Source organism: Neltuma alba, unplaced genomic scaffold (genome assembly GCF_004799145.2).
Source record: "Neltuma alba isolate B1F8T4 unplaced genomic scaffold, ASM479914v2 tig00003907_pilon, whole genome shotgun sequence".
Classification (NCBI taxonomy): domain Eukaryota; kingdom Viridiplantae; phylum Streptophyta; class Magnoliopsida; order Fabales; family Fabaceae; genus Neltuma; species Neltuma alba.
Genome location: NW_021633475.1, coordinates 22 through 27,444, shown reverse-complemented (window position 1 = coordinate 27,444; position 27,423 = coordinate 22). Strand labels below are relative to the sequence as shown.

The 27,423-nt window shown below is 34.9% G+C and overlaps 3 protein-coding genes across 4 annotated transcripts; all 3 read right to left on the bottom strand.

The window, feature by feature from the left end:
- On the bottom strand, positions 1–26,993 carry LOC114743000 (NAC domain-containing protein 71). Of its 2 annotated transcripts, XM_028931222.1 has the most exons (5): positions 26,881–26,993; positions 13,911–14,089; positions 1,226–1,494; positions 780–899; positions 1–675 (listed from the first exon to the last, which is right to left on the bottom strand). In XM_028931222.1, the coding sequence occupies exons 2-5, from the start codon at positions 14,083–14,085 to the stop codon at positions 334–336; spliced, it is 906 nt and encodes a 301-aa protein (XP_028787055.1). In that variant the 5' UTR covers positions 14,086–14,089; positions 26,881–26,993; the 3' UTR covers positions 1–333. The 2 variants fall into 2 exon arrangements, with proteins under 2 accessions (XP_028787055.1, XP_028787054.1); XM_028931221.1 differs by lacking the exon at positions 26,881–26,993 and having other exon boundaries at positions 10–675; positions 13,911–14,093.
- LOC114743003 (protein NTM1-like 9) lies at positions 3,529–4,928 on the bottom strand. Its single transcript, XM_028931224.1, has 4 exons — positions 4,692–4,928; positions 4,268–4,542; positions 3,962–4,093; positions 3,529–3,846 (listed from the first exon to the last, which is right to left on the bottom strand). The coding sequence occupies exons 1-4, from the start codon at positions 4,864–4,866 to the stop codon at positions 3,709–3,711; spliced, it is 720 nt and encodes a 239-aa protein (XP_028787057.1). The 5' UTR covers positions 4,867–4,928; the 3' UTR covers positions 3,529–3,708.
- On the bottom strand, positions 15,724–17,320 carry LOC114743002 (protein NTM1-like 9). Its single transcript, XM_028931223.1, has 4 exons — positions 16,937–17,320; positions 16,533–16,795; positions 16,216–16,359; positions 15,724–16,100 (listed from the first exon to the last, which is right to left on the bottom strand). Exons 1-4 carry the CDS (start codon positions 17,109–17,111, stop codon positions 15,957–15,959), a joined length of 726 nt encoding a protein of 241 aa, XP_028787056.1. The 5' UTR covers positions 17,112–17,320; the 3' UTR covers positions 15,724–15,956.
- Positions 26,994–27,423: the final 430 nt, after the last annotated feature.

Below are 27,423 nucleotides of genomic sequence, written 5' to 3'. Positions count from 1 at the left end.
TAACAATCGTTTTTGGCATGGCAAAATGGCATTATGTAAAACCGAAGGATCAAGGGTACAGGTAAATAGTCCCTGGTCCACTACAAGCCATAGAACACGAGAAAGATGATACAGAGCAATTCTCTTGCTAACTTATTAGAACATCATAATTTACAAAACCGACTGGAACCAAACAAAAAACAAAAAAACAAAAGCAGATACATCACACTACTTTAAATTATTGATAGCTTTCTACGCTTTCCATCAGCGCAGACCAGATATCGCCATCATTCTAAGTAACTCTTGCTCATCCAAGCTTGGAGACCACAGCAAGAGTAAGTTGATGTCAAATTCTCATGCATCAAGTGGTAGTTCAATGCTAGAATTTGGCATAAATGGTGCATAAACCATTAAGTTTATATTTTCATCCGATTGAAAGAGTGTTTGAATCATTGAATCTATAGATTCAGATTCAATTGATTGGGAAGGTATTTGAACCTCTAGGTTCATAACTTCATTTGAGTGAAAAAATGTTTGAATCGATAGATCTTCTGCTTCATTTGATTGGGAAATCATCTGAATTATTGAGTCCATAGCTTCATTTGATTGGGAAGGTGTTTGTGTGAACAAACTTATAGCTTCATTTGACTGGGAAGATCCTTGAGTATTTGAACTCAAATCAGAGAAACAACATTCCTGAAAAACATAACAACCAAATATTAGTTCATTTGCTATCTCACATACGCCTTGTAAACTTTACGAATTCCTTTACTTACTCTTGAATTCATAGACATATTTACCTGATTTTTATCTTCAAGTATCATATTACTTGACTTCCCCTTATCATCAACTAAGTGATAAGTTTTTTCTTTTGTTTTCTTCTCGTTGTTCTTTTTTAACCAGCATAAAGCATGAGTCCTCTGTAAGTTGGAGCATAAAATTAGAAGTGATAGTATTGATAATTTTGATTGAAAAAAAAAATTACACCAAATGACATACTAATGAGCATGGACGAGATCACCATCTACCAATAATAAATATCAGTTACCAAGCAACGAGAGACATTAAAAGAGTAATATAAAACCAATGATAGTCATGCTATTTACTCTAAACGTTAGACCTGAAAAAACCCCAATATTAATTGAATGACCATAGCACAAAATCAACAGAAACACAATATATACTCTTTATTTTCTAAGATCATCTATAAAGAAATCTCAGAAGCAAATCAACAGGTAATTTTTACCTCATGTGCTGGTAGGGTAGCGTCATGATATTCATGAATTACCCAATTAGTTTTCTGAGCACGAGGTTCGTGCTTTTTATAGAAAACTAGATTCTTCTTGGTCCCAATGACATTGTTAGTGTCTTGATCTATGATTTTACTGCCTCTACCAGTAACTTTCCAGAAGCCACGCAATGTTCTCCTGTCCCTCCGGGTACTGTTAGAGTACTTATAATTGTAGGGACTGAAGAAAAAGCACTCCGAATCGTCAAACTTATTCGCCAAAAGCGCTGGAGAAGAACAAGAAAGCAAAATCAAACGCCATAGCATAGGAAAGATGACGAAGTCTAAGAAATTTGAAAGAAAAATTTAAATTAAAGTACCTAGTATCTCCCCGGGTTCGAGCTTGCAGGCATCAATCTCCGGGATGGTGTCGTGAACGGAAGGATCATGGGCCTTCAATTTGCGGCCGAGGTAGTGAGCGACGAGCTCTTTCTCAGTCGGACGGAATCGGTATCCCACCGGCACACGTCTCTTCGTCGGAGCTGAATTCGCCATGGCTGTCTCACTGGTAACAATACAGCGTCGGAAAGGGCAAGATGCCTAAGGAGATAGAGAGAGAGTGGTCGGAGCTGGCAATTTGGATTCAAGGGAGCACTGGGCTTTATCTCTTGAAGCTAATAGCAGAAGCGCACCTCTTCTTAAATAATGGGAGAGATAAATTACAATTAAGTTGAAAATAAGTAGACGATGATGTTTGAAGACCTGTAATGTTCGGACACGTAAAAAGTACAAAACCGCGTAAGACTAAAGAGAATCTTTTGGTCTTTGGCGTCTTCCCCTCAATTACACCCCACCTCACCTCTCTTTTCTTTGTTCCCAGTCCGTTACAAGTCCCAATCACGGTCATAGAATCTCTATTTCCTGAAGGCTCTGGAATGGTGTATTAAAAATTTAAAATATATAAATAAATAAGAAAACTTGCTCACCAAGGTGACAGTTTTAAATATTGAGGGATTTTTTTATATTTAACCTCGTTCGCGGATGGTGACAAAAGTGTCATATTTGAGTATATTTTCTCTGCTTTTTTTTTAAACTATGTTCTTTTCTAACTCACATAAAATTTAATTTTCACTCTATTTCATGCCAGCTTTTTCATTGTAAACTCGCACAAGTTTTATCGTGACATCAGGGAATGTGAAATCATAATAACTCTGAAAATACATAGTTTATAATTTCATTATCATTATCTTAATTTTCAACATATAATGAAATGGTTATAAAGTGTTCAATCTGATGATAACTTTAGCAGATATCCATCCAGGATTATGCACTCAATTGTAATTCCAAGTATTCTAAAGGAGTGTTTGGATAGAAACCAAACCATGATTTCAGAAGTGCTTTTACGATTTACGAAGTAAATATGTGGAGGAATTTGTCTCGTTTTGCGGAAAAGTACTTCTGAAACCATGGTTTTCATATTGCCAAACACCCCCTAAAATGAAGAAAAGGCACGACTTGCTCCCCAAGTTTTAGAGTTATAGGCTAGGGATGGACCCTACCATCTTTTCTGATGCTCTTCTTTATTATGGTTTGTTATGCTCCCCACTAGGATTTGTTCCCCGACCTCTATCATTTCGCTGGTTCATGAACCATGAAATGATTATCAAATGTAACTATCGTTTTGGAATTACTTATTCCCCTTTTTTCAATTCTTTTTTTATTCCAATCCTTAAAAGGAAATAGATAGGTGTTTTTCTAAATAAAATTATAAGATCTCATGTGTAGTTTTCGTTAACTATAAAATTTTGTTTGTAGTTTTTGTTTATGGTCTACAAATGAGATTTTATAATTAGAATTTGAGATAGTATATATATTATTTTCTCAACTCTTTAACATCAATCATCCTTTTGGTATATAGGTAAGGAAAATTTGTCATTTTGAATACCCAAAATGATAGGTATATATATTATTAATATAATTAAGGAAAGCTTGTCATTTTGGACACCTAAAATGATAGGTATATATATTAGTAAGTTTCTAAAAGAATTGAAAATCTTATTGAGATAGATTATCTTTCTAAAGATGCTAAAATTCATTTTTATTAGAAGGTATATATATTTTATTTTCTAAGCCCACATCTGGTATACTATAGATGACTTGTTTGGAATAGTTTATGAGTGGATTTTCGATCGTGATTTACGAAATACAAAATAAGTAAGTGGGAATAATTTTATCTCAACTTGTGTAAAACGCACTTATAGTTAGCCAAAAAAAGTAGTATTAATGCAAACATAATTTACTCAGCTGGAGTACATCACAACTTTATTACAGCAAGCACTAAATCATTTGAAAAACTGGTTTAAACAAACACTCAATCCCAAGAACACTTCAAAAAGATACACACCACAATCGTATTTTTTCTCCTTAAACATAATAGGTAGGTTTTCTTTCTTTATTGTCTCGACGCATATGTCTGATACTGTAAGCGCTTCCAGTTACTCTTACTTATCCTCACTCAGAGACCACAGCAAAAACGAATCCACATCAAATGCGTCTTCTGGTTCATCAAGTAGCATCTCACTGGTTGACCCCACTTCGTGCGGTGAGCCTCCAAAGTCACCTGACTCCGGAATTTGTACCTGAATCATATATCAATCATCAAGTATCAGTTCTCATTATGTTTCACATCTTGAGCTTGTATATGAAATATATGAACAGTATACACATCAGTAGCTCGAGAATTTTTCTACTTACTCCTGGAATCATATCATTTGCTTGATTTCCATACTCGGAAGCCATAGTGTCATTTGGCTTCCTTGTCTTATCCGTCTTTTCTTTTGTTTTCTTCTCGGATTTCCTCGTTAACTTACATAGAACATAAGTTCCCTGCGACACGGAAGAATAATCAAGCATTTGTTTGTCGGACTTAGATATAATCTGGAAGAAACGATAATACACACAATGTTCCCCACATGCAAATGGGTGTTGAACATTTAGTCACCAATTAGTTGAGTTTCCGTATTCTCGTACCTATAAGCAAACAAAGAATAGAAGCTTTACCTGGTTTGGAGGAAAAAGGTCATCACAATATTGATATTCATGAATGACCCAATTACTTTTAGTGCGTCCTTGGTAAAAAACTAGACTCTTCTTGGTCCCAGTAACGTTGTTGGTGGCAAGATCCCTGATTCTTCTGTCTTGACCGGTTACTTTCCAGTAGCCACTCGATGTTGCCCTATTACACCGATTGCTATTTGGGTACTTGTAACTGCGAGGACTGAAGAAATACCATTCTGGGTCGCCTGACTTGTTCAGCGAAAACGATGAAACAACAGCTGTTGGATCGGATAAGAAGAAGAAGAAGAAGAAGAAGCAAGATCAAACGGCAGAGTATCATAAGATGATTGAAGCATAAATAATAATGGTACCGTAAAACAGGTATTGGTTTGTAGAAGAAGAAGATGAAGGGTTTGGATTATGAGACCTGGTAATTCCCCGGGTTCGAAATTGCAAACGTCAATCTCAGGGATGGTATCGTGGATGGAGGGATCATCAGCCATCAATTTGTGCCGGAGGTAATGACCGACGAGCTCTTCATCGGTCGGGCAGAATTTGTACCCCACCGGCATATCTTGCTGCATAAGAGTTGGGTCCGCCATGGCTGACTCTCAACTATAACCTGACGAGCTTATCAAAGGGCAAGCGAAGAGCTTGAGGAAGACGAAACCTAGAGAGAGAGAGAGAGAGAGAGAGAGTGCTTGTGGCGGCGTTCTTTGGTCGGGAACGACAATGGAAGGCAATACTCCAAAAGTTTGTCGCTCTAAGCAAAACACGCATCGCCATTTAAAGAGGGGGGAGTGAATTTTGAATTAAAATAAATAAAAATGATGTTTATTTATTTTTATCGAAGGCAAATACAAATACATAGAGGTTATATAAAGTGGGGGTAACTAACAGATATATTGTTGTGAAGGATGAAGCTCAAAAATTAAATAAATGACACGCCATGAAAGAATAATTTGTGGCGTCTTGGATAATCTTAGTAACTTCGGGCGTAAGGAGGGGAAAGTGGATGACTCATGCATGCAAACGACGATGCGTCAGAGAACTTGTAATGTTTGGACACGTAATCAACTGTGGGACCCACCAGCAAATAACCGTGTCTGTACAGGTCAAGACCCGCGTAAGCTCAGAGAAAGAAAGAGAAGCGGGTTCCTCTTTCTGATTGGGGGCTTCCTCCTTCCTCATTCCACCCTCCTTTCGAATTTTCATTGCAAAATTGCAACATTTTCTCTTTTGTTTTTTCCCGCTTCCCACCCCTTTCCGTTGCGATTCTAAATCAGCTTTCTCTCTTTTAATCATCATCGAATCTCACGCGTTTTTCTCTGCATAGTATAGTTTGAAAGACCAGTCGTATTCTTTTGTGAAAACCAAGCATCTATCTCAGATTTCTTATTTGTCAATTCGTGTAACAAATTAATGAAGCGTTCCATCTTATTCCTACATCTGCGCTTTTGCTCTTCTTTGCAAGCACCATTTTCGGGCAAGTTTCAGTAAACGCAGGATCAATCGAAATAATTCTGAGATGTGTAAATTCAGCTGACCTTGCAAAACTTTGCTTGACTAAAGGGTACGGTCTTTTGGAAAAGAAACAGAAACCAACGACGTATGATCTCAGTTGAAAAAAAACACTTTCATCCCTCCCGGGGGGACAGCGAACAACAATTCAATGCCTTGGGTAAATGTACTGAGATAAGCTGCTTATTTCAGTACATTACAATTCTCAACAGAATCTAAATAAGTCAACTATACAAAGATTTCGCTATAGGCCTATATCCACAAGGGAAAAAAATAATTTAGCCCCTTTAACTAACTTCACAGACCATTTATGACAATTGCGAAGGAAGCCGACGAGGGATTGCATCATTTATAAACCCCCTTTAATTAACTTCATTTCAGACATTATCATAGGCAAAAGCCTTGGACGAAACTAGGAAAGGGTCACCCCCTCCTTCATACCTCCTACCCACCAGTAACGAAAGGCATCAATGGAATCTCCCACATGATACCTCACACACACACACAAAGAGAATAAAAAGGAAGGCTTGCATCCCAAGTTTGAAATTTTGAATATTCTGAATTTGTTGAAACATGGTGAGAGTCACTGGTCAAGTCTTTTCCTGTGTTAAACCCCACCATGACCATCCATCCCACCGCAAAGTGCCTCTTCAGTCTCCCTCTAAAAGGAAAACAAAGTCAGCTTCTCATGTTTTCACTTTTTATGTGGGGTTTGTTATGTCCCCCCATCCCCACCTTTATAAAGTTACCTTCTATACTCGTATCATTATGAGCCAGAAGTTCGCTGCGGGTACATTTTTCTGATGACGTCACATCCCAATGACTATATCCTTATGGTAAATTGAGGGAGGATTTGGATTTTAACTCAGCTAGCTAATTTATGTGCACTACAAAAAAAAAAACAGCTAATTACCAACAGAATTAGTGACAGAATAATTTTCGTCGCTAATTTCTGACAGATTACCCATGAAAATTTCGTCGCTAAATTAGCTACGGAATTAGCGACAGAATCTAATCCGTTGCTAATTAGCCACGGAATTTTTTTCGTCAGAAAATTCCGTGGTAAACTTTTATAATTAAAATTAGTCACAGAATTTTTTCCGTCAGAAAATTCCGTAGCTAATTCCGTAGCTAAACTTTTATAATTACGATTTGCGACAAAATACTTTTCCATGGCTAATTTAGCCACAGAATTAGAGACAGAAAATTATTCCATCCCTAATTTCCATGGCTAAAATATAATATTTAATATAATATAATATAATAATATAATAAATATATAATTAAATTATATATCTTATAAATATTAAATAAAAGAATTAAATTTAAAAAATATATTTATGAAAAAATTATTTACTATTTAAAATTCAAAATTAGTGTCATTGAAGATTAATATTATATCTAAAATAATTTTTTAAAAATAAAGCATTATAAAATAAATAGTAAAACAAATATCTAAAAATTATTTTGTTACAAAAATAGTTATGATTAAAATTATCATATAGTTTATTCTTACTTTCTAATAATATATATGTGTATAAATAATTATTTGTGTAAGAGAATATTATATATATATATTTAATTTTGCATAATAAGTCAGTAAGTTCATTGCAGCTCAACTGGTGAAGTCGCGCTCGTGCACAAGTGAGGTCTTTGGTTCAAACCGTGGAGAAGTCACTTTACAGAGGAATTATATGGTGGCGACATGTGGTAATACAATTTTAATTTTTAAAAAGAAATATATTAGCGACGGAATTTCAATTTACTGACGGAATTTGATTCCCTCGCTAATTCCGTCGGTAATCCAATTAGTGACGAAAAAATTAGCGATGTAATCAATTATGTCACTAATTCTATCCGTAATTTGATTTCGTCGCTAAATAAAAATTCCGTCCGTAAATTCTGTCGCTAATCAGATGTTTTTTGGTAGTATCTAACCCTTCTATTATTTCCATTGCTTGTGGTTTCCATACTCTTCCTTGAATTGTTACCCTGTCTTCGCCCTGCTTTCCTTGAATTGCTCTTTCTTCTGAATAGCAAGATGCTTCATTATAGGTCAACAGACTATCCTGAAGATTCAAAATGATGCAACCCTTTGTCACTAATATTTTGTTAGACTTAATGGATGGGAATGATTCAAATGATATAATCACTGCCGCAATCAAATTATCAGTTGTTTTTGGTGTTTCCTTGTATTCTAAAGATTGTATGCCATTAAAGAAGCCAAGATCTAGAATATTCAAGTCAAGAGTATTAGGAGGTTGGTTCATCGAGCTAATACAAAATCGATGTTCTATGGCAACTCAATAAAACTCATTGTCATTTGGATCAATGTGACATCTTGCATTGTCCTGTTGAATATAAATCGGCTCCCCTATTTAATCTCTAGGCCACTTTGCTTTTATGGTGAGCACAACATATCTAATAAGAAACTATCTACTAACTTTTTTGGTAACTAATTAAAGTTATAGGCTTTGTTATCAATGAACCTACAGGTGTATTAACACTTTTTCTCTTTGCTAGCTCTTTTGTCACTAAAGGAAAGACTCCAATTTTCCCGAAGAAAGTTTCATTGCCTTCACTGTCAAACCTTGGATGGCCAACACCAACCAAGAACATGACCTTTCCAATAAAGTTTTTGTTTTGCATAGTACGCAATGGATCATTTTCTATTGATAGCATGTAATGGTTCACAGTCTTTTTAGTCATATAGAACCACTTCTCATCAATGTGAACTACATTATACATGCTTTTAAAAGTTAGATCTCCTAGCACTAAACCACTTTCAATCGTGGATGAAAAAAACTATAGTCTAGCAAATCTTATTCTCTGCCCTTAAATATGGCTTAATGGCATTAGAGTGATGTTGGATAACTCCCTTCTTTTGAAGTCTAACTAAAGAGGTTTTATTTATATTCAGTACACAAGATAGATCTCGCAAGGTCATTCTCTTAGCAAAAGGAACTTGAAGAAATTGATTAGTATGAAGTTCGACTCTCTTGCGACCACAATTTCCTGTTTTTTCATGACATGCACCATCCCCAACCTTTGTTTTTTGCCAAATACGTTTAATGATAGAATTGGATACCGAATACATTGATGCAACCTTCTTCATACCCCCTCCAATTAGTTTCCCATCTCGATTATACTGCAATAGGAGATAGGAGATGGCTCTGCGGTCTTCATGACTCAAGAACCTACGGTGTTTGCTTATTCCATGATACCTAATAGCACTTGCAGATTTTATTAACCAGGAGAGACAAAAGTAACAAAGCATAAAAAATTAAAATTAATAAACATGGAAGAACATGCATATTCTAGTTTGAAACAAACAGAAATACTACTAATACAAGGTGTTGATTCAACTAATAATCCATGCGATGGAAATACTTGGCAGACAGCTCAGTTATCCTTACCAGCCAAGAACCAAAAGAAGATGACACATATAGATGGAAAGAGAAAGAGCAGATCCCTCTAATTATAAAGAATAAGCCAAATAAGCAAAACTCAGAGCAGGACACAACCTCTATATATATAGATATGATTACCATAGGAAGTCATAGTCTCAAAATTATAAAAGAAGCATGTAAAATTAAAACTCAGTGATTTGATTTGATTTGATTTGATCTCACTAACTATTGTTTTCTTCAAAGCCTGCGGAATACATCATATGGGGAGTTAAAATTCGCATTTCTTCAAATGAAATGCATCGGCATCTCTGTTAAGACAGGCTACTCCATGTTTCTAGGGCATCTCAAGGATATTAATGATAAATTCTTCTCACCACACAATGCAGATTGAAAAAATTGGGTGGCGTCTAGGCCCTAACACAACTACTGTTCAATGAATTCCAGTAAATGCCAATAACCTTGCAGTATCTGGACAACTACTAATCGTATTTCGAAGTAAATTTCAAAACATACTGAACTACTGTAACAATAGCATACTCTGGCTTGCAATTGCATGAAAGACACGATGTTAATCAAGAGGTAAGCAACGGTAATATAAACAGCCTCTTCAATTCTCGTGACTAATCTTGAGTACATCAAAGTCGTTGCTTCATTCTTGTCAAAGCATAAGGCCTATCGGGCTACCAAGAGAGGTAACTACAAAATATTCTAGGTACCAATGACATTGTTGTGCCCTGAAGCTCCAAAAAATTCCAAGGACATCGAGAATCAAGACGCTAACAATGTCATTGGGACCAAGAAGACTCAAGACCACTTTCCTCGCAGCCAATAGGTGGAATTGTCAAGGGTGCCTAAGATCACAAGATTTGGGGGGAAAAAAAAAACCTACTTGGATCATCAGAATTTGTCACAAAGAATTCAAACCCCATAGAAATAAAGACGGAAGAATAATAGGGTGTCATAAGCACTAGGTTTGTTGCTACCTGAGAATGGAGCTACATGTAGAGATTCCAGCAAAGAGGAAGAATGGCAAAGCGGCCAAAAATTGTAGGCGGCTTCTTCTAGGGTTTCTAGATTGCCCCAACCCCAAAAAACAAATTGGGGCCCAAAAAATCAAACTACATCACTTAGATTATTGTCATCTTTAGGTTAAGAAGCCCATCGATTTGTTAATCAAAGAAAGCCCATGACCTTGTTAGTCAAAGAAAGCCCATTACACCAATTCGCCCATCAAAGTTTAAGAACTGAGCATCCCCTAGAAGGATTGTGTATGCGCACGCACATTTGTGCGTGTGTTTTTTGGTTTTAGAAAGTCATCGTGATGCGAAGAGGCAAACGTTTTCACACAAAAACAAAAACAATGCGCATAATATGAGTGATGAAGCCAATGCTTCTTTACGCCCTATTTCTAAGGTATTAATTTTGTGGGTTTAAATCCACCTAACATCTTAGAGTATTTTGTGATATATTCAACACTCTAAAATATTTTTTTTAAATATATCCAACATTTTAACATATTTTTTTGATGCATCTACCAATGTGAAATATTTTTTTTAAGTGCATTTAACATCCTAAAATATGTTTTGATACATCCAGTATCAATGCACAAAAATACTTTAAAGTGCTAGACATACCTAAAAAATATTTCATGATACTAGATGCACCTCAAAATACTTTAAGATGCTATATGTACCTAAAAAATATTGTAATATGCTGAATGTACTTTAAGCCTAATTCTATCGTCTTAATCCTTTTAACATATATACTTTATAAAAAATAATATTTTATAGAAAGTAAAAATTAAGAATAAAAATATACATCCATACAGTAAATTTAATGAAATAAGGAAAAAAAATATACTTTCTCAAGTCTCACCCCCATGGAAAAGGCTAAAGAAGTACTCTTCCTATCATTAATATATGACCTAATTGAAGAGTTGATATTAGTTTTATAAGTAAGACCTATCTATATGTTTACTTTTTTTTAAAAAAAATTAACCTTACTAATTTCACTTAACAATAATTAAGTAGAAGAGAGGATGAGTGAATTAAGAAAGATACTCATAGTATTTTTTTAAAAAAATTATATTAACTAATTTAACTAACATAACTAATCTACTAAAAGTATTTTATTTCATGTTATAATTATAGTGCGTGTTTTGAGAAGAATGAAATAACAGTCCTTGTTGCCCAAGTTTTAGCTTTTTCCAAGTATTGATTCCACCATCTTTTTTGTATATTCCTTTCATTAATTCTTCTTTCTTCGTCTCTCCTCTGTATTCAACGCGTAACTTTCACTTGGATCGCAGAGAGATCCCGGAGATTTATCCACAGAGAGACCCTACATGCTTTCCAAGTTTTCCTCCCATTGTCTTGGCTTTTGAAGCCGTTTATGTAACTCTTTTTTTTTTTTGTATGGTTATTTTTTTGGCCAAAACTTTTGCATGCTTATTAATCCCACACATAAAAATGGAATTTTAAAAAAATAAACTGTGATAACTTTCAAAATGGTTTTAACGGGTCAAAATATGTAAAAGTTACTATTTATCGTTTTGAAATCCAACAAATATTTTTTTTTTTATGATTTTCCAAAATGGCTCCATTTTCTGTTTTAAAACAAATGATAGGTCCTGGAAGCAAAACCTACAGATCAAATTTATTGGCTACCACCGATACGACGATTTTGAAAAGTTAAATCTACAAACAAGATATAAATGGAATACCATCATCTTGATTTATTTTAGGATAGATTTATATATTTTTTTTCTTTTTCATAAGATATAACATGCACGTAAGTAAAATATTACTTGTTGAGCAATGAAAACATTACTTATCATGTTTTTGAAGAAAATATTTGCGGCAAACCTTGATTTTAGTTTCCCTCATTTTTTCAACTAATTTTTTTTTTATCAAACTTCTCAGCCAAAAAAACAGAGGAGTTCTTTCACACAATTCAACACCATAATATCAATGACCTATTTTAGCATATAAAAACAAACTCATTTCGGATGCACAAGGTGAGATTCACACTCTTATTAAGATTTGACGTCATTGTTATTTTAACAATGCTAATTTTTTAAATTTTTATTTAAAAATAAAGGCTTTTTTTTTTGGGTTATATCTGATATCCTATACATACAAGGAAGAATCTGCTGTTGATCATGGCAAGACAACAAACGTTTTTTGCCACAAAAAATTGCATTATGTAAAACAGAGGGATCAAGGGTACAGGTAAATAGTCCCGGGTCTATTACAAGCCATAGAACCCAAGAAAGATCGATGATACACAGCAATTCTTTTACTTAATTATTAGAGCATCATAATTTCCAAAACCAGCAACAACAAAAAAAACCAACTAAAAAAACGGAAGATACACCACACGACTTTAAATTATAGATAGCTCTCTGCGCTTTCCATCATTGCAGACTAGATATTGCCATCATTCTGAATAACCCTTGCTAATCCATGCCCGGAGACCGCAGCAAGAGTAAGTTGAAGCCAAATTCTCATGCATCAAATGGTAGTTCAGTGCTAGAATTTGACATAAATGGTATATAAACCATTGAGTTTATATTTTCATCTGATTGCAAAAGCCTTTGAATCAATGAATCTATAGATTCAGATTCAATTGATTGAGAAGGTATTTGAACCTCAAGGTTCACAGCTTCATTTGAGTGAAAAAATCTTTGAATCAATGGATCTTCTACTTCATTTGATTGGGAAAACATTTGAACTAGTGAGTCCATAGCTTCATTTGATTGGGAAGGTATTTGTGTCAACAAACTTATAGTTTCATTTGACTGGGAAGATACTTGAGTGTTTGAACTCATATTAGAAAAACAATATTCCTGAAAAACATAACAACCAAATATTAATTCACTTGTTAACTCACATACACCTTGTAAACTTTAACAATTCCTCTACTTACTCTTGAAGTCATAGACATATTCGCTTGATTTTCATCTTCAAGCATCATATTACTCGACTTCTTCTTACGAAGAGTTTTTTCTTTTGTTTTCTTCTCGTTGTTTTTCTTTAACCAGCATAAAACATGAGTCCTCTGTAAATTGAAGTATAAAATTAGAAATGATAGTATTAACAATTTTGATTGAAAAAAAAGTATTACACCAAGAATGGATGGCATCAACATTTACCAATAATAAATATCAGTTACCAAACAATGAGAGACATGAAAAGAGTAATATAAAACCAATGACACTCATGCTATTCACCCTAAAAGTTAGACCGGATACATATAACCATAGCACAAAATAGATAGAAACATGATATATACTTTTTATTTTCTAAGAATATATGTAGAGACATCTCATAAGCAAATCAACATGTAATTTACCTCATGTGCTGGTAGGGTAGCATCATGATATTCATGAATTACCCAATTAGTTTTCTGAGCACGAGGTTCGTGCTTTTCATAGAAAACCAGATTCTTCTTGGTCCCAATGACATTGTTAGTGTCTTGATCTATGATTTTACCGCCTCTACCGGTAACTTTCCAGAAGCCACGCAATGTTCTCCTGTCCCGCAGGGTACTGTTAGAGTACTTGTAATTGTAGGGACTGAAGAAAAAGCACTCCGAATCGTCGAACTTGTTCGCCAAAAGCGCTGGAGAAGAACAAGAAAGCAAAATCAAACGCCATAGCATAGGAAAGATGACGAAGTCTAAGAAATTTGAAAGAAGAATTTAAATTAAAATACCTAGTATATCCCCGGGTTCAAGCTTGCAGGCATCAATCTCCGGGATAGTGTTGTGAACGGAAGAATCACGGGCCTTCAATTTGCGGCTGAGGTAGTGAGCAACGAGCTCTTTCTCGGTCGGACGGAATCGGTATCCCACCGGCACACGTCTCTTCGTCGGAGCTGAATTTGCCATGGCTGTCTCGCCGGTAACAATACAGCGTCGGAAAGGGCAAGATGCCTAAGGAGATTGAGAGAGAGAGAGAGAGTGGTTGGAGGTGGCTATTTGGATTCGAGCGAGTACTGGGCTTATCACTTCAAGCTAGTAGCAGAGGCGCACCTCTTCTTAAATAATGGAGAGATAAATTACAATAAGTTGAAAATAAACAGACCATAATGTGTGAGGACCTGTAATATTCGGACACGTAAAAAGTACAAAACCGCGTAAGACTGAAGAGAATCTTTTGGTCTTTGGAGTCTTCCCCACAATTACACAGCAATTCACCTCTATTTTCTTTGTTCCCAGTCAGTTGCAAGTCTTAATCACAGTAATAACATCTCTGCTACCTGAAGGTTCGGGAATAGTGTATTAAAAATTAAAAATATAAAAATAAATAAGAAAACTTGAGGGATTTGACAAAGTATCATATTTGAGTATATTTATACTGTTTTTTTTTTTACGGTGTTATCTTCTCACTCATCTAACAAAGCATAAAATTTAATTTTCACTCTATTTCATGCCAGCTTTTTCATTGTAAATTCGCACAATTTTTATCGTTACATCAAGGAATATGAAATCATAATAACTCTGACAATACATAGTATATAATTTCATTATTATTATCTTAATTTTCAACATGAAATGAAATGGCTATAAAGCGTTCGATCTGGTGATAAGTTTAGCAAATATCTTGTGATTCCAAATATTCTGAAATGAATAAAAAGCCAAGCCTTGCTTCCCAAGTTTTAGAGTTGTAGGCTAGGGATGGACCCTAGCATCTTTTCTGATGCTCTTCTTTATTATGGTTTGTTATGCTCCCCACTAGGATCTGCTCCCTGACCTCTATCATTTCACTGGTCCATGAACCACGAAATGACCATCAAACGTAACTTCTGTTTTGGAATTCCTTATTCCCGTAGCAGATTGTTCAATTCTTTTTTTTTTAATGATAAAACCCCATTTGCGTTTTATTCCTATCCTTAAACGCGATAGACAGGTGTTTTTCTAAATAAAATTTGAGAGATTTCTAAAAAAAAATCTTTAAATTTAAAACTTTAAGTCTTTTTTATTTCACTTTAATAACAATTGATAATATTTAAAAATTAAATGATAATACATTTTTATAATCATTTTTAAAATTTCAGAGGTATTTCTTTATGATTTTTTTCATAAAATTTTTGTACACTAACTAACTATATATATTATTTTCTCAGCACTTTAATATCAATCATCTGTTTGGTATACAATTAAGGAAAAGCATATGTCATTTTGAATACCCAAAATGACAGGTATATATATTATTAAGTTGTGGTTAGCTTGATTATTATTACTGTTTTTAACATTATTCATTTTCATTTTTATTCCAAGGTATGTATATTTTACATTTGACCGGTACATTACAAATGACTTATTTGGAATAGTTTATAAGCGGTTTTTTTTATCATGATTTACAAGATAGAAGGTAAATAAGTGAGAAAAATTTTATCTCAATTTATATAAAATATTTTTATAAGTTATTTTAATCATGATACCAAATAGGGCCAAAATCTGTTTCTTCCTATCAGAAGTTTATACCGAGGAACATGGAAAGGGGGAAAACATTAATCTCTTATAGCCAAAGGAAATAGTATTCATGCAAACATAATATGATCAGGAGTAGATCACAACTTAGTTACAACAAGCGCTAAATCATTTAAAAAACTGATCCAAACAAATACTTAATGCGAAGAACACTAAAAAAAGATACACACCACAATTGTATTTTTCCTCCTTGAACATAATAGTTTTTTCTCCCCTTCTTTATTGTCTCAACGCATGCATATGCATGAGACCGTAAATATTTCCAACTAGTCTTGCTTATCCTCAAGCGGAGACGACAGCAAAAACGAATCGACATCAAATCCGTCTTCTGATTCATCACGTAGCATCTCATTGCTTGACCCCACCTCGTACTGTGAGCCTCCAAAGTCACCTGAGTCCGGAATTTGTACCTGAATCATATATCAATCATCAAATTTCAGTTCTCATTATGTTTCACATATTGACCTGGCATATGAAATATATGAACAATATACTTATCAGCAGCTCGAGAATTTTTCTACTTACTCCTGGAATCATATCATTTGCTTGATTTTCATAGCCGGCAGCGATACTGGCATTTGCCTTCCTTGTACCATGAACCATCTCATCCGTTTTTTCTTTTGGTTTCTTCTCGGATTTCCTCGTTAACTTGCATACAACATAAGTTCCCTGCGACACGGAAGAATAACGAGGCACTTGTTTGTCGGAACCAGATATAATCCGGAAGAAACGATTATACACAAAATGTTCTCCACATGAAAATTGGTGATAAACATTTAGTCACCAATTAGTTAAGTTTCCGTATTCTCCTAGATATAAGCAAACAAAGAATAGAAGCTTACCTGGTTTGGAGGAAAAAGGTCATATTCATGAATGATCCAATTACTTTTGGTGCGTCCTTGGTAGAAAACCAGACTCTTCTTGGTCCCAATAACGTTGTTGGTGGCAAGATCCCTGATTTTTCTGTCTTGACCGGTCACTTTCCAGTAGCCACTCGATGTTGCCCTATTACACCGATTGCTATTAGGGTACTTGTAATCGCGAGGACTGAAGAAATACCATTCTGGTTCGCCCGACTTGTTCAGTGAAAACGATGAAACAACAGCTGTTGGATAAGAAGAAGAAGAAAAAGAAGCAAGATCAAACGGCAGAGCATCATAAGATGATTGAAGCATAAATAATAATGTTACAGTAAAACAGGTATTGGTTTGTAGAAGAAGAAGATGAAGGGTTTGGATTATGAGACCTGGTAATTCCCCGGGTTCGAAATTGCAAACGTCAATCTCAGGGATGGTATCGTGGATGGAGGGATCATCAGCCATCAATTTGTGCCGGAGGTAATGACCGACGAGCTCTTCATCGGTGGGGCAGAATCTGTACCCCAACGGCATATCTTGCTGCATAAGAGCTGGGTCCGCCATGGCTGACTCTTAACTATAACCTGATGAGCTTATCAAAGGGCAAGCGGAGAGCTTGAGGAAGACGAAACCTAGAGCGAGAGAGAGTGGCGTCGTTGTTTGTTCAGGAACGACAATGGAAGGCAATACTCTAAAAGTTGTTCACTCTAAGCAAAACTCGCATCGCCATTTAAAGAGGGGGAGTGAAATTCGAATTAAAATAAATAAAAATGATGCAGATATTTGAAACTGTATAATTTCAGTATTATACATAGAGGTTATATAAAATGGGAGTGACTAACAGATATATTGTTGTGAAGGATGAAGCTCAAAAATTAAATAAATGACACGACATGAAAGAATAATTTGTGGCGTCTTGGATAATCTTAGTAACTTCGGGCGTAAGGAGGGGCAAGTGGATGACGTCATGCATGCAAACGACGATGCGTAGGAGGACTCGTAATGTTTGGACACGTAATCAACTGTGGGACCTACCAACAAAAAAACGTGTCCGTACAGGTCAAGACCAGCGTAAGCGGAGAGAGAAAGAGAAGCGAAATCCTTTTTCTGAGTTGAGGGCTCCCTCCTTCCTCATTCCTTCCTCCTTTCGAATTTTCATTGCACAATTGCGACTTTTTTTCTTTTCTTTTTCCCCGCTTCCCCCCCGTTTCCGTTGCGATTATAAATCAGCTTTCTCTCTTTTAATCATCATCGAATCTCACGCGTTTTTCTCTGCATAGTACAGTTTGAAAGACCAGTCGTATTCTTTTGTCAAAACCAAGCATCTATCTCAGATTTCTTATTCGTCATTCGTGTGACAAATTAATGAAGCTTTCCATCTTATTCCTGCATCTGCGCTTTTGCTCTTCTTTGCAAGCACCATTTTCGGGCAAGTTTCAGTAATTGCAGGATCAATCGAAATAATTCTGAGATGTGTAAATTCAGCTGACCTTGCAAAACGTTGCTTGACTAAAGGGTACGGTCTTTTGGAAAAGAAACAGAAACCAACGATGTATGATCTCAGTTGAATATTAATCGACATTGTTCATTTACTATTAAAAAAAAAACAGCGAACAACAATTCAATGCCTTGGATAAATGTACTGAGATAAGCAGCTTATTTCAGTACATTACAAAATTCTCAACAGAATTTAAATAAGTCAACTATACAAAGATTTCCCTATAGGCCTATATCCACAAGGGAAAAAAATAATTTAGCCCCTTTAATTAACTTCACAGAACATTTAATTAACTTCATTTCATACATTATCATAGGCAAAAGCCTTAGACGAAAATAGCTAGGAAAGGGTCAACCCCTCCTTCATAACTAACACCCGCCAATAACGAAAGGCATCAATGGAATCTCCCACATGGTACCTCACACACACACACACAGAGAATAGCAAGGAAGGCTTGCATCCCAAGTTTGAAACTTTGAATATTCTGAATTTGTTGAAACATGGTAAGAGTCACTGGCCAAGTCTCTTCCTCTGTGTTAAACCCCACCATGACCATCTATCCCATCGCAAAGTGCTTCTTCAGTAACGAATCTTTTTCGTCAGTTTCTCATGTTTTCACTTTTTATGTGGGGTTTGTTATGTCCCCCAATTCCTACCTTTACAAAGTTACCTTCTATACTCGCATCATTATGAGCCAGAAGTTCGCTGCGGGTAGATTTTCCTGATGACATCACATCCCAATAACCATATCCTTATGGTAAATTGAGGGAGGATTTGGATTTTAACTCAGCTAGCTAATTTATTTGAAGGGATCTCCTAGAAGATGACAACCCTTCTATTGCTTCCATTGCTTATGGTTTCCATACTCTTCCTTGAATTGTTACCCTGTCTTCACCCTGCTTTCCTTGAATTGCTCTTTCTTCTGAACAGCAAAATACTTCATTATAAGTCAAAGGACTGTTCTGAAGATTCAAAATGATGCAATCCTTTTTCTGATTATCATCGTACTGAACTCATAGCAGGCATGCTAGTAGGTGACTATTAGGATTAGGATTACCTCTTCTCTGTCCTTATCTTAGGGTTTATTGACAGGGATATCTGGAACCTTTCCTCAAAGCCTATTCTTAAGCAGCGGATAAGATAAAAGAATGGCCAGCTTCGAAGCATGGATGAGCCCTCTGAGAACTTGGACTAGTAATTTGGACTAATTTTTCAAGCCAAACTTTCTTAGAAGTAGCGAGTAACTAATACATTTGATAATTCTGCTTGATGGCGCCATATGTAAATAATCTTATACTACCTCTGATCCTAATTATAAGAGTTAGTTTGACTTTTAGTTTGATTCTAAATATAAAATTCCAATCCACTTTGTCTCTCATGTTTATCTATTTTTTTTCCAACTACCCTTGCTTGTATTACATTAACTATAATCAAATACTAGCATAACAATTACATGTGGAGCAATTTTACTTCCTCTCTCCACTTCTCATTTCACCTGTTGAATTAAAATTTGATTAGGTTAGTTTTAATATTTTATAAATATATTACTACCTTTGGTCCTTAATATAAGATCCTGTTTGACTTTTATTTTGATTCTAAATATAAGATCCCAATCTACTTTGTCTCTCACGTTTACACATTTTTTTTAAAGTGGTCCTTCTAACAATGATAGTTCTAGTCAATACACTTGATTAGTAAGGATATTTTAGGAAAGATAACACCTATTTAAGATAAATAACTAACTCAACTTATTTTCTTAATTTCCTCAAATTAGTCAACTAGCTCTTATAATAATTAGGATCAGAGGTAGTAATACACTTTTAAATTATTAAAATAAATATATAAATAACTCAAATTGTTAAATTTTAACCGTCCCTGTTTAAATAGCAACGAAAAATATTTAAAAGATTAATTTATGTTTGGAAAAGAAACTAAGAAAAAAACAATAGAAAAATGAAATCCTGGGCATTAAAATATTATTTTAAATTTATAAGCTGGCGCCTCGTGACTGTTAAAAAATTCATTTTAAATCTATGAATAACTTATTTTTTTAAAAAAAATCTATAAACCACATAAAAAATTATTAGATGGACTTGAATTTGTAAATTCTCCAGAAACAACAACCAACAAATACTATAATATGGTGGATTTTATTAATTTGAAGGACTAAGTAGTTCTTTGTACACAGAATACTATAGATTCTGATGACAGTATGAAAGGCTAGAACAATAAGTAGAACTGTCAAAAATATAGAAACAACATCAAGAAATACCTAAGCAATTATGAACTTCCTATATCCTATGCATTTGTTAATCACTCTAGAATATCCATCAAACAACACCGAATAAACCTTCAAGTTTTTAGAAACACAAAAAACTAAACCCCATTCTTCAATCTCAACGAGGTGGTGGCTGGTGAGTTCTTCTTTTGCAAAAATTAGTAGTTGAAGCCAAAGACTAGTTTGCTATTGAATCATCCAATATTGCCTCAACTATGAATTATCCAACACACAAAATTTAAGCACCATGCATACATATTAACCAAAAGAACAAGATAAAAAAATAGAAAAAAATACTCAAGGAAAAATTACCTCAAATACTCCATCACTTCTTGTACTAACTTTGGATCACACTTTATTTGATTTGGTAGTGGACCTTCCTTTTCCATGACTTCTTTTCTTATATGTGGAAGATCATATTTATTAGAACCTCTATCCTTCATGATTTCTGCCATGTAACATTCAAGTGTTAAGAATATTTTGTTAGACTTAATGGATGGAAATGATTCAAATGATCTAATCACTGCCGCAATCAAATCATCAGTTGTTTTTTGTGTTTTCTTGTATTGTAAAGATTGTAGGCCATCAAAGAAGCCAAGATCTAGAATATTCAAGTCAGGAGAATTAGGAGGTTGGTTCATCAAGCGGATATGAAACCCATCTTCTGTGGCAACTCAATAAAACTCACTGTCATTTGGATCAATGTGACATCTTGCATTGTCCTGTTGAATATAAATCAGCTCCCCTATTGAATCTCTAGGCCACTTTGCCTTTATAGCAGGCAAAACATGTCCAATAAGAAACTGTCTACTAACTTCTTTGGTAACTGAAGTTATAGGCTTTGTTATCAATGAACCTACAGGTGTATTAACACTTTTTCTCTTTGCTGGCTCTTTTGTCACTAAAGGAAAGACTCCAATTTTCCCGAAGAAAGTTTCATTGCCTTCACTGTCAAACCTTGGACGGCCAACACCAACCAAGAACATGACCTTTCCAATAAAGTTTTTGTTTTGCATAGTACACAATGGATCATTTTCTATTGATAGCATGTAATGGTTCACAGTCTTTTTAGTCATATAGAACCACTTCTCATCAATGTGAACTACATTATACATGCTTTTAAAAGTTAGAACCACTTTCAATCATGGACAAACAAAACTATAGTCAAGCAATCTTACTCTCTTCCCTCAAATATCACTTAATGGCATTAGAATGACATTGGATAACTCCCTTCTTTAGAAATCTAACTAAAGAGGTTTTATTTATATTTAGTGCGCAGGATAAATCTCACAAGGTGGTTCTCTTAACAAAAGGAAAACTTGAAGAAATTAATCAGTGTGAAGTTCAACTCTCTTGTGACCACAGTTTCCTGTTTTTTCATGACATACACCATCCCCAACCTTTGTTTTTTGCCAAATGAGTTTAATGACAGAATTGGATACTGAATACATTGATGCAACCTTCTTCATAGCCCCTCAAATTAGTTTCCCTTCTTGACTATACTGTAACAGGAGATAGGAGATGGCTCTGTGATCTTCATTACTCAAGAACCTATGGTGTTTGCCTATTCCATGATACCCAATAGCACTTGCAGATTTTATTAACCAGGAGGGACAAAAGTAACAAAGCATAAAAAAATTAAAGTTAATAAAAATGGAAGAAGAACATGCATATTCTAGTTTGCAACAAATTAAACAGAAATACTACTAATAGAAGGTGTTGATTCAATTAATAATCCATGCGATGGAAATACTTTGCAAACAGCTCAATTATCCTTACCAGCCAAGAACAAAAAGAAGATGACATAGACAGATGGAAAGAGAAAGAGGATATCCCTCTCATTGCAAAGAATAAGCTAAACAAGCAGAACTCAGAGTAGAACACAACCTCTATATATATATAGATATGATTACCACAAGAAGTCATAGTCTCAAAATTATAAAAGAAGCATGTAAAATTAAAACTCAGCGATTTGATTTGATTTGATTTGATCTCACTAACTATTGTTTTCTTCAAAGCCTGCGGAATACATCATATGGGGAGTTAAAATTCGCATTTCTTCAAATGAAATGCATCGGCATCTTTGTTAAGACAGGCTCCTCCATGTTTCTAGGGCATCTCAAGGATATTAATGATTAATTCTTCCCATCACACAATGCAGATTGAAAAAATTGGGCAGTATCTAGGCCCTAACACAACTACTATTCAATGAATTCCAGTAAATACCAATAACCTTGCAGCATCTGGACAACTACTAATCATATTTTGAAGTAAATTTCAAAACATACAGAACCACTATAACAATAACATACTCTAGCTTGCAATCGCGTGAAAGACATAATGTTAATTAAGGTAAGCAACGGTAATATAAATAGCCTCTTCAATTCTTGTGACTAATCTTAAGCACATCAATGTCGTAGTTTCATTCTTGTCAAAGCAAAAGGCTTACCAGGCTACCATGAGAGGTAACTACAAAATATTTTAGGTACCAATGACATTGTTCACCCTGAAGCTCCACAAAATTCCAGGGACATCGAGAATCAGGACACCAACAATGTCATTAGGACCAAGAAGACTCAAGACTGCTTTCCTCATAGCTGATAAGCAGAATAGTCAAGGGTGCCTGAGATCACAAGATCTGAAAAGAAAAAAAAAACTATTTGGATCATCAAAATTTGTCATGAAAAATTCAAACGCCATAGAAAGAAAGACGAAGGAATAACGAAGTGTCATAAGCACTAGGTTTGTTGCTACCTGAGAACAGAGCAACATGTAGAGATTCCAGCACTGCAAAAGGGAAAATAGAGGAAGAATAGCAAAGCAACCAAAAATTGTAGGTGGCTTCTTCTAGGGCTTTCAGATTGCCCTAACCCCGAAAAACAAATTAGGGCCCAAAAGGTCAAACTGCGTCGCTTAGATTACTGTCATCTTTAGGTTAAGAAGCCCATCAATTTGTTAATCAAAGAAAGCCCATCACCCCAATCCGCCCATCAAAAGTTTAAGAACTGAGCATCCCCTAGAAAGATTGTGTGTGCACACGTGCACGCATGTCTGCCTGTACGTTTGTTTTAGAGAGTTATCATGATGTGAGGAGGCAAACATTTTCACATAAAAACGAAAAAATGCAGAATATAAGTGAAGGAAATACTTCTTTAAGTCCTACTTCTAAGGTATTAATTTTGTGGGTTTAAATCCATCGAACATCTTAGAGTATTTTGTAGTATATTCAACACTCTAAAATATCTTTTTCAAATATATCCAACATCTTAACATATTTTTTTGGTGGATCTAACAATGTGAAATATTTTTTTAGATGCATCTAATATCTTAAAATATTCTTTGATACATCCAACATCAATGCACAAAAATATTTTAAAGTGCTAGACGTACCTGAAAAATAGTTCATGATACTAGATGTACCTCAAAATATTTTAATGCGCTATGTGTACCTAAGAAAATATTTCAGGATGCTAGATGCCCTTTAAGCCTAATTTATCGCTTTAATCCTTTTATTATATTTACTTTATAAAAATAATATTTTAGAAAGTATAAATTCAGAATAAAAATATACATCCATACAGTAAATTTAATGAAATAAGGAAAAAATGTACCTTTTCAAGTCTTACATTAACTAGGCCTGATATATCATTTACTGTGCAGGTTTGAAGCCAATTCATGCAAGAACCAAAAGAATCACACATGAAGGCAGCACTAAGGCTAGTTAGATATATTAAAGACAGTCCAGGCCGTAGCATTTTTCTCTCAGCTAATGGCTCTACTAGCATGGAGTGCTTCTGCGACGCTGACCATAAAGGCTGCACAAATTCAAGGTGGTCAGTTACTGGCTTCCTAATTAAGTTGGGGGGTTCAATTATTTGCTGGAAGTGTAAGAAGCAAAGCACAGTATCTATTTCTTCCGCTGAAGCAGAGTATAAAGCTCTAAGAATGGCATCTGTTGAAATCACATGGATTGTAGGACTAATAAAGGAGTTACATGTTCATGAGGTTGAACCTGTTACCATTTATTGTGACAGCAAATTGCCATTCATATAGCTTCAAATCCTGTTTTTCACGAAAGAACCAAGCATATTGAAATTGACTGCTACTTTGTAAGAAAAAAATTGCTAGCTAAAATGATAAATTTCAAGCATGTCAAGTTAGAGGAGCAACTTGCAGACATCTTAACTAAAGCTCTTGGGGGTCCGCAGCATGAGTATATTCTGAGCAAGTTAGGAACTTGTGAATATAGAGTTCCTAACTTGAGGGGGAGTGTGGAAAATATTCAAATATGTTTGTAATTTGTTGGGCTTAGTAGTCCTATTCAGTTTGCATTAGTTATGAAATTGGGCCTACATATTGGACCCGGAGGCCTATAAATAGTCTTCTTGTAATCTGTTTTGTTTGTGAGATATTATCAATAATAGAAATATTATTTTCAGTTTTTGGGCAAGGTCCATTATCACTTATCATGTTTTTGAAGAAAATATTAGCGGCAAACCTTGATTTTAGCTTTCGTCGTTTTTTAAACTATTTTTTTAATCAAACTTTTCAGTCAAAAAAACAGAGGAGTTCCTTTTACACAATTGAACACCATAATATCAATGACCAATTTTAGCATATAAAAACAAACTCATTTCGGATGCACAAAGTGAGGTGCACGCTGTTATTAAGATGTTGATTTGTCACTGTTATTTTAACAATGCTAATTTTTTAAATTTTTATTTAAAAATAAGGGCTTTTTTTTTTGGTTATATCTGATATCCTATACATACACGGAAGAATCTGCTGTTGATCATGGCAAGACAACAATCGTTTTTTGCCACAAAAAATTGCATTATGTAAAACAGAGGGATCAAGGGTACAGGTAAATAGTCCCTGGTCTATTACAAGCCATAGAACCCAAGAAAGATGATACACAGCAATTCTTTTACTAAATTATTAGAAAATCATAATTTACAAATTAAAACCAACCACAAAAAAAAAAACCAACTTAAAAAAAAAAGGAAGATACACCGCACTACTTAAAATTATAGGTAGCTCTCGACGCTTTCCATCAACGCAGACTAGATATTGCCATCATTCTGAATAACCCTTGCTAATCCATGCTCGGAGACCGCAGCAAGAGTAAGTTGAAGTCAAATTATCATGCATCAAATGGTAGCTCAGTGCTAGAATTTGACATAAATGGTATATAAACCATTGAGTTTATATTTTCATCTGATTGAAAAAGTGTTTGAATCACTGAATCTATAGATTCAGACTCAATTGATTGGGAAGGTATTTGAACCTCTAGGTTCACAGTTTCATTTGAGTGGAAAAATGTCTGAATCAATGGATCTTCTACTTCATTTGATTGGGAAAACATCTGAATTATTAAGTCCATAGTTTCATTTGATTGGGAAGGTGTTTATGTCAACAAACTTATAACTCCATTTAACTGGAAAGATATTTGAGTGTTTGAACTTATATTAGAAAAACAATATTCCTCAAAAACATAACAACCAAATATTAGTTCATTTGCTATCTCACATACGCCTTGTAAACTTTAAGAATTCCTCTACTTACTCTTGAATTCATAGACATATTTGCTTGATTTTAATCTTCAAGCATCACATTACTTAACTTCCTCTTATGATAAGTTTTTTCTTTTATCTTCTTCTCGCTATTCTGCTTTAATCAGTATAAAGCATGGGTCTTTTGTAAGTTGGAGTATAAAATTAGAAATGATAGTATTGATAATTTTGATTGAAAAAAAAAATATTACACCAAATGACATATTAAGGAGAATGGACGGGATCACCATTTACCAATAATAAATATCAGTTACCAAACAATGAGAGACATTAAAAGAGTAATATAAAACCAATGACACTGATGCTATTGACTCTAAAAGTTAGACCTGAAAAAACTCCCAATATTAGTTATATGATCATACACAAAATGAACAGAAACACGATATATACTCTTTATTTTCTAAGAATATCTGTAAATATCTTTATTTTCTAAGAATATCTGTAAAGACATCTCGTAAGCAAATCAATACGTAATTTTAAGGTAACACCATGATATTCATGGATTATCCAATTAGTTTTCGAGGATTATGTTTTTTTTTTAATAAAAAAACAGAATCTTCTTGGTCCCAATGACATTGTTAGTGTCTTGATCTATGACTTCACTGCCATTACCGCGTAATGTTCTCCTGTCCCTCCGGGTACTGTTAGAGTGCTTATAATTGCAGGGACTGAAGAAAAAAGCACTCCGAATCGTCAAACTGATTCGCCAAAAGCTCTGAAGAAGAACAAGAAAGCAAAATCAAACGCCATAGCATAGGAAAGATGACGAAGTCTAAGAAATTTGAAAGAAGAATTTAAATCAAAATACCTAGTATATCCCCCGGTTCGAGCTTGCAGGCATCAATCTCCGGGATGGTGTTGTGAACAGAAGGATCACGTGGCCTTCAATTTGCGGCGGAGGTAGTGAGCGACGAGCTCTTTCTCGGTCGGACGGAATCGGTATCCCACAGGCACACGTCTCTTCGTCGGAGCTGAATTTGGCATGGCTGTGTCACTGGTAACAATACAGCGTCGGAAAGGGCAAGATGCCTAAGGAGATTGAGGGAGGAGAGAGGGAGAGAGAGTGGTCGGAGTTGGCAATTTGGATTCAAGGGAGCACTGGGCTTATCTCTTGAAGCTAAGAGCGGAAGCGCAGCTCTTCTTAAATAATGGCGAGATAAATTACAATTAACTTGAAAATAAACAGACGATGATGTGTGAGGACCTGTAATGTTCGGGCACGTAAAAAGTATAGAACCCGGCCCACAAACCGCGTAAGACTAAAGAGAATCTTTTGGTCTTTGGAGTCTTCCCCTCAGTTACACGGCACTTCACCTGTCCTTTTTTTTGTTCCCAGTCAGTTACAAGTCACAGGGGATATTTGGAAACTCCTGGAAGCGTTTTTAAGAAGTACTCCTCGCTCCTCTCTCTTAAATATGACTTAATTTTGAGTTGGTTTTGATCTAAATATAAAACTCATTTCTTATATTTATCAATTTTCTCTAAATTACTCCTATAAATACTCCATCAACTATAATTAAGTAAAAG

Coding starts and splice junctions, on each gene's coding strand:
- LOC114743003 (XM_028931224.1), bottom strand. CDS start 4,866: ATGGCGGACCCAACTCTTATGCAGCAAGATATGCCGGTGGGGTACAAA. Junction 4,543..4,691: donor CGAACCCGGGGAATTACCAG/GTCTCATAATCC, acceptor CCGATCCAACAG/CTGTTGTTTCATCGTTTTCG. Junction 3,847..3,961: donor CAAATGATATGATTCCAGGA/GTAAGTAGAAAA, acceptor TATATGATTCAG/GTACAAATTCCGGAGTCAGG.
- LOC114743002 (XM_028931223.1), bottom strand. CDS start 17,111: ATGGCGGACCCAGCTCTTATGCAGCAAGATATGCCGTTGGGGTACAGA. Junction 16,796..16,936: donor CGAACCCGGGGAATTACCAG/GTCTCATAATCC, acceptor CTTATCCAACAG/CTGTTGTTTCATCGTTTTCA. Junction 16,101..16,215: donor CAAATGATATGATTCCAGGA/GTAAGTAGAAAA, acceptor TATATGATTCAG/GTACAAATTCCGGACTCAGG.
- LOC114743000 (XM_028931222.1), bottom strand. CDS start 14,085: ATGGCAAATTCAGCTCCGACGAAGAGACGTGTGCCGGTGGGATACCGA. Junction 1,495..13,910: donor TGAACCCGGGGATATACTAG/GTATTTTAATTT, acceptor GTTCTTCTCCAG/CGCTTTTGGCGAATAAGTTT. Junction 900..1,225: donor CTACCCTACCAGCACATGAG/GTAAAAATTACC, acceptor TCCAACTTACAG/AGGACTCATGCTTTATGCTG.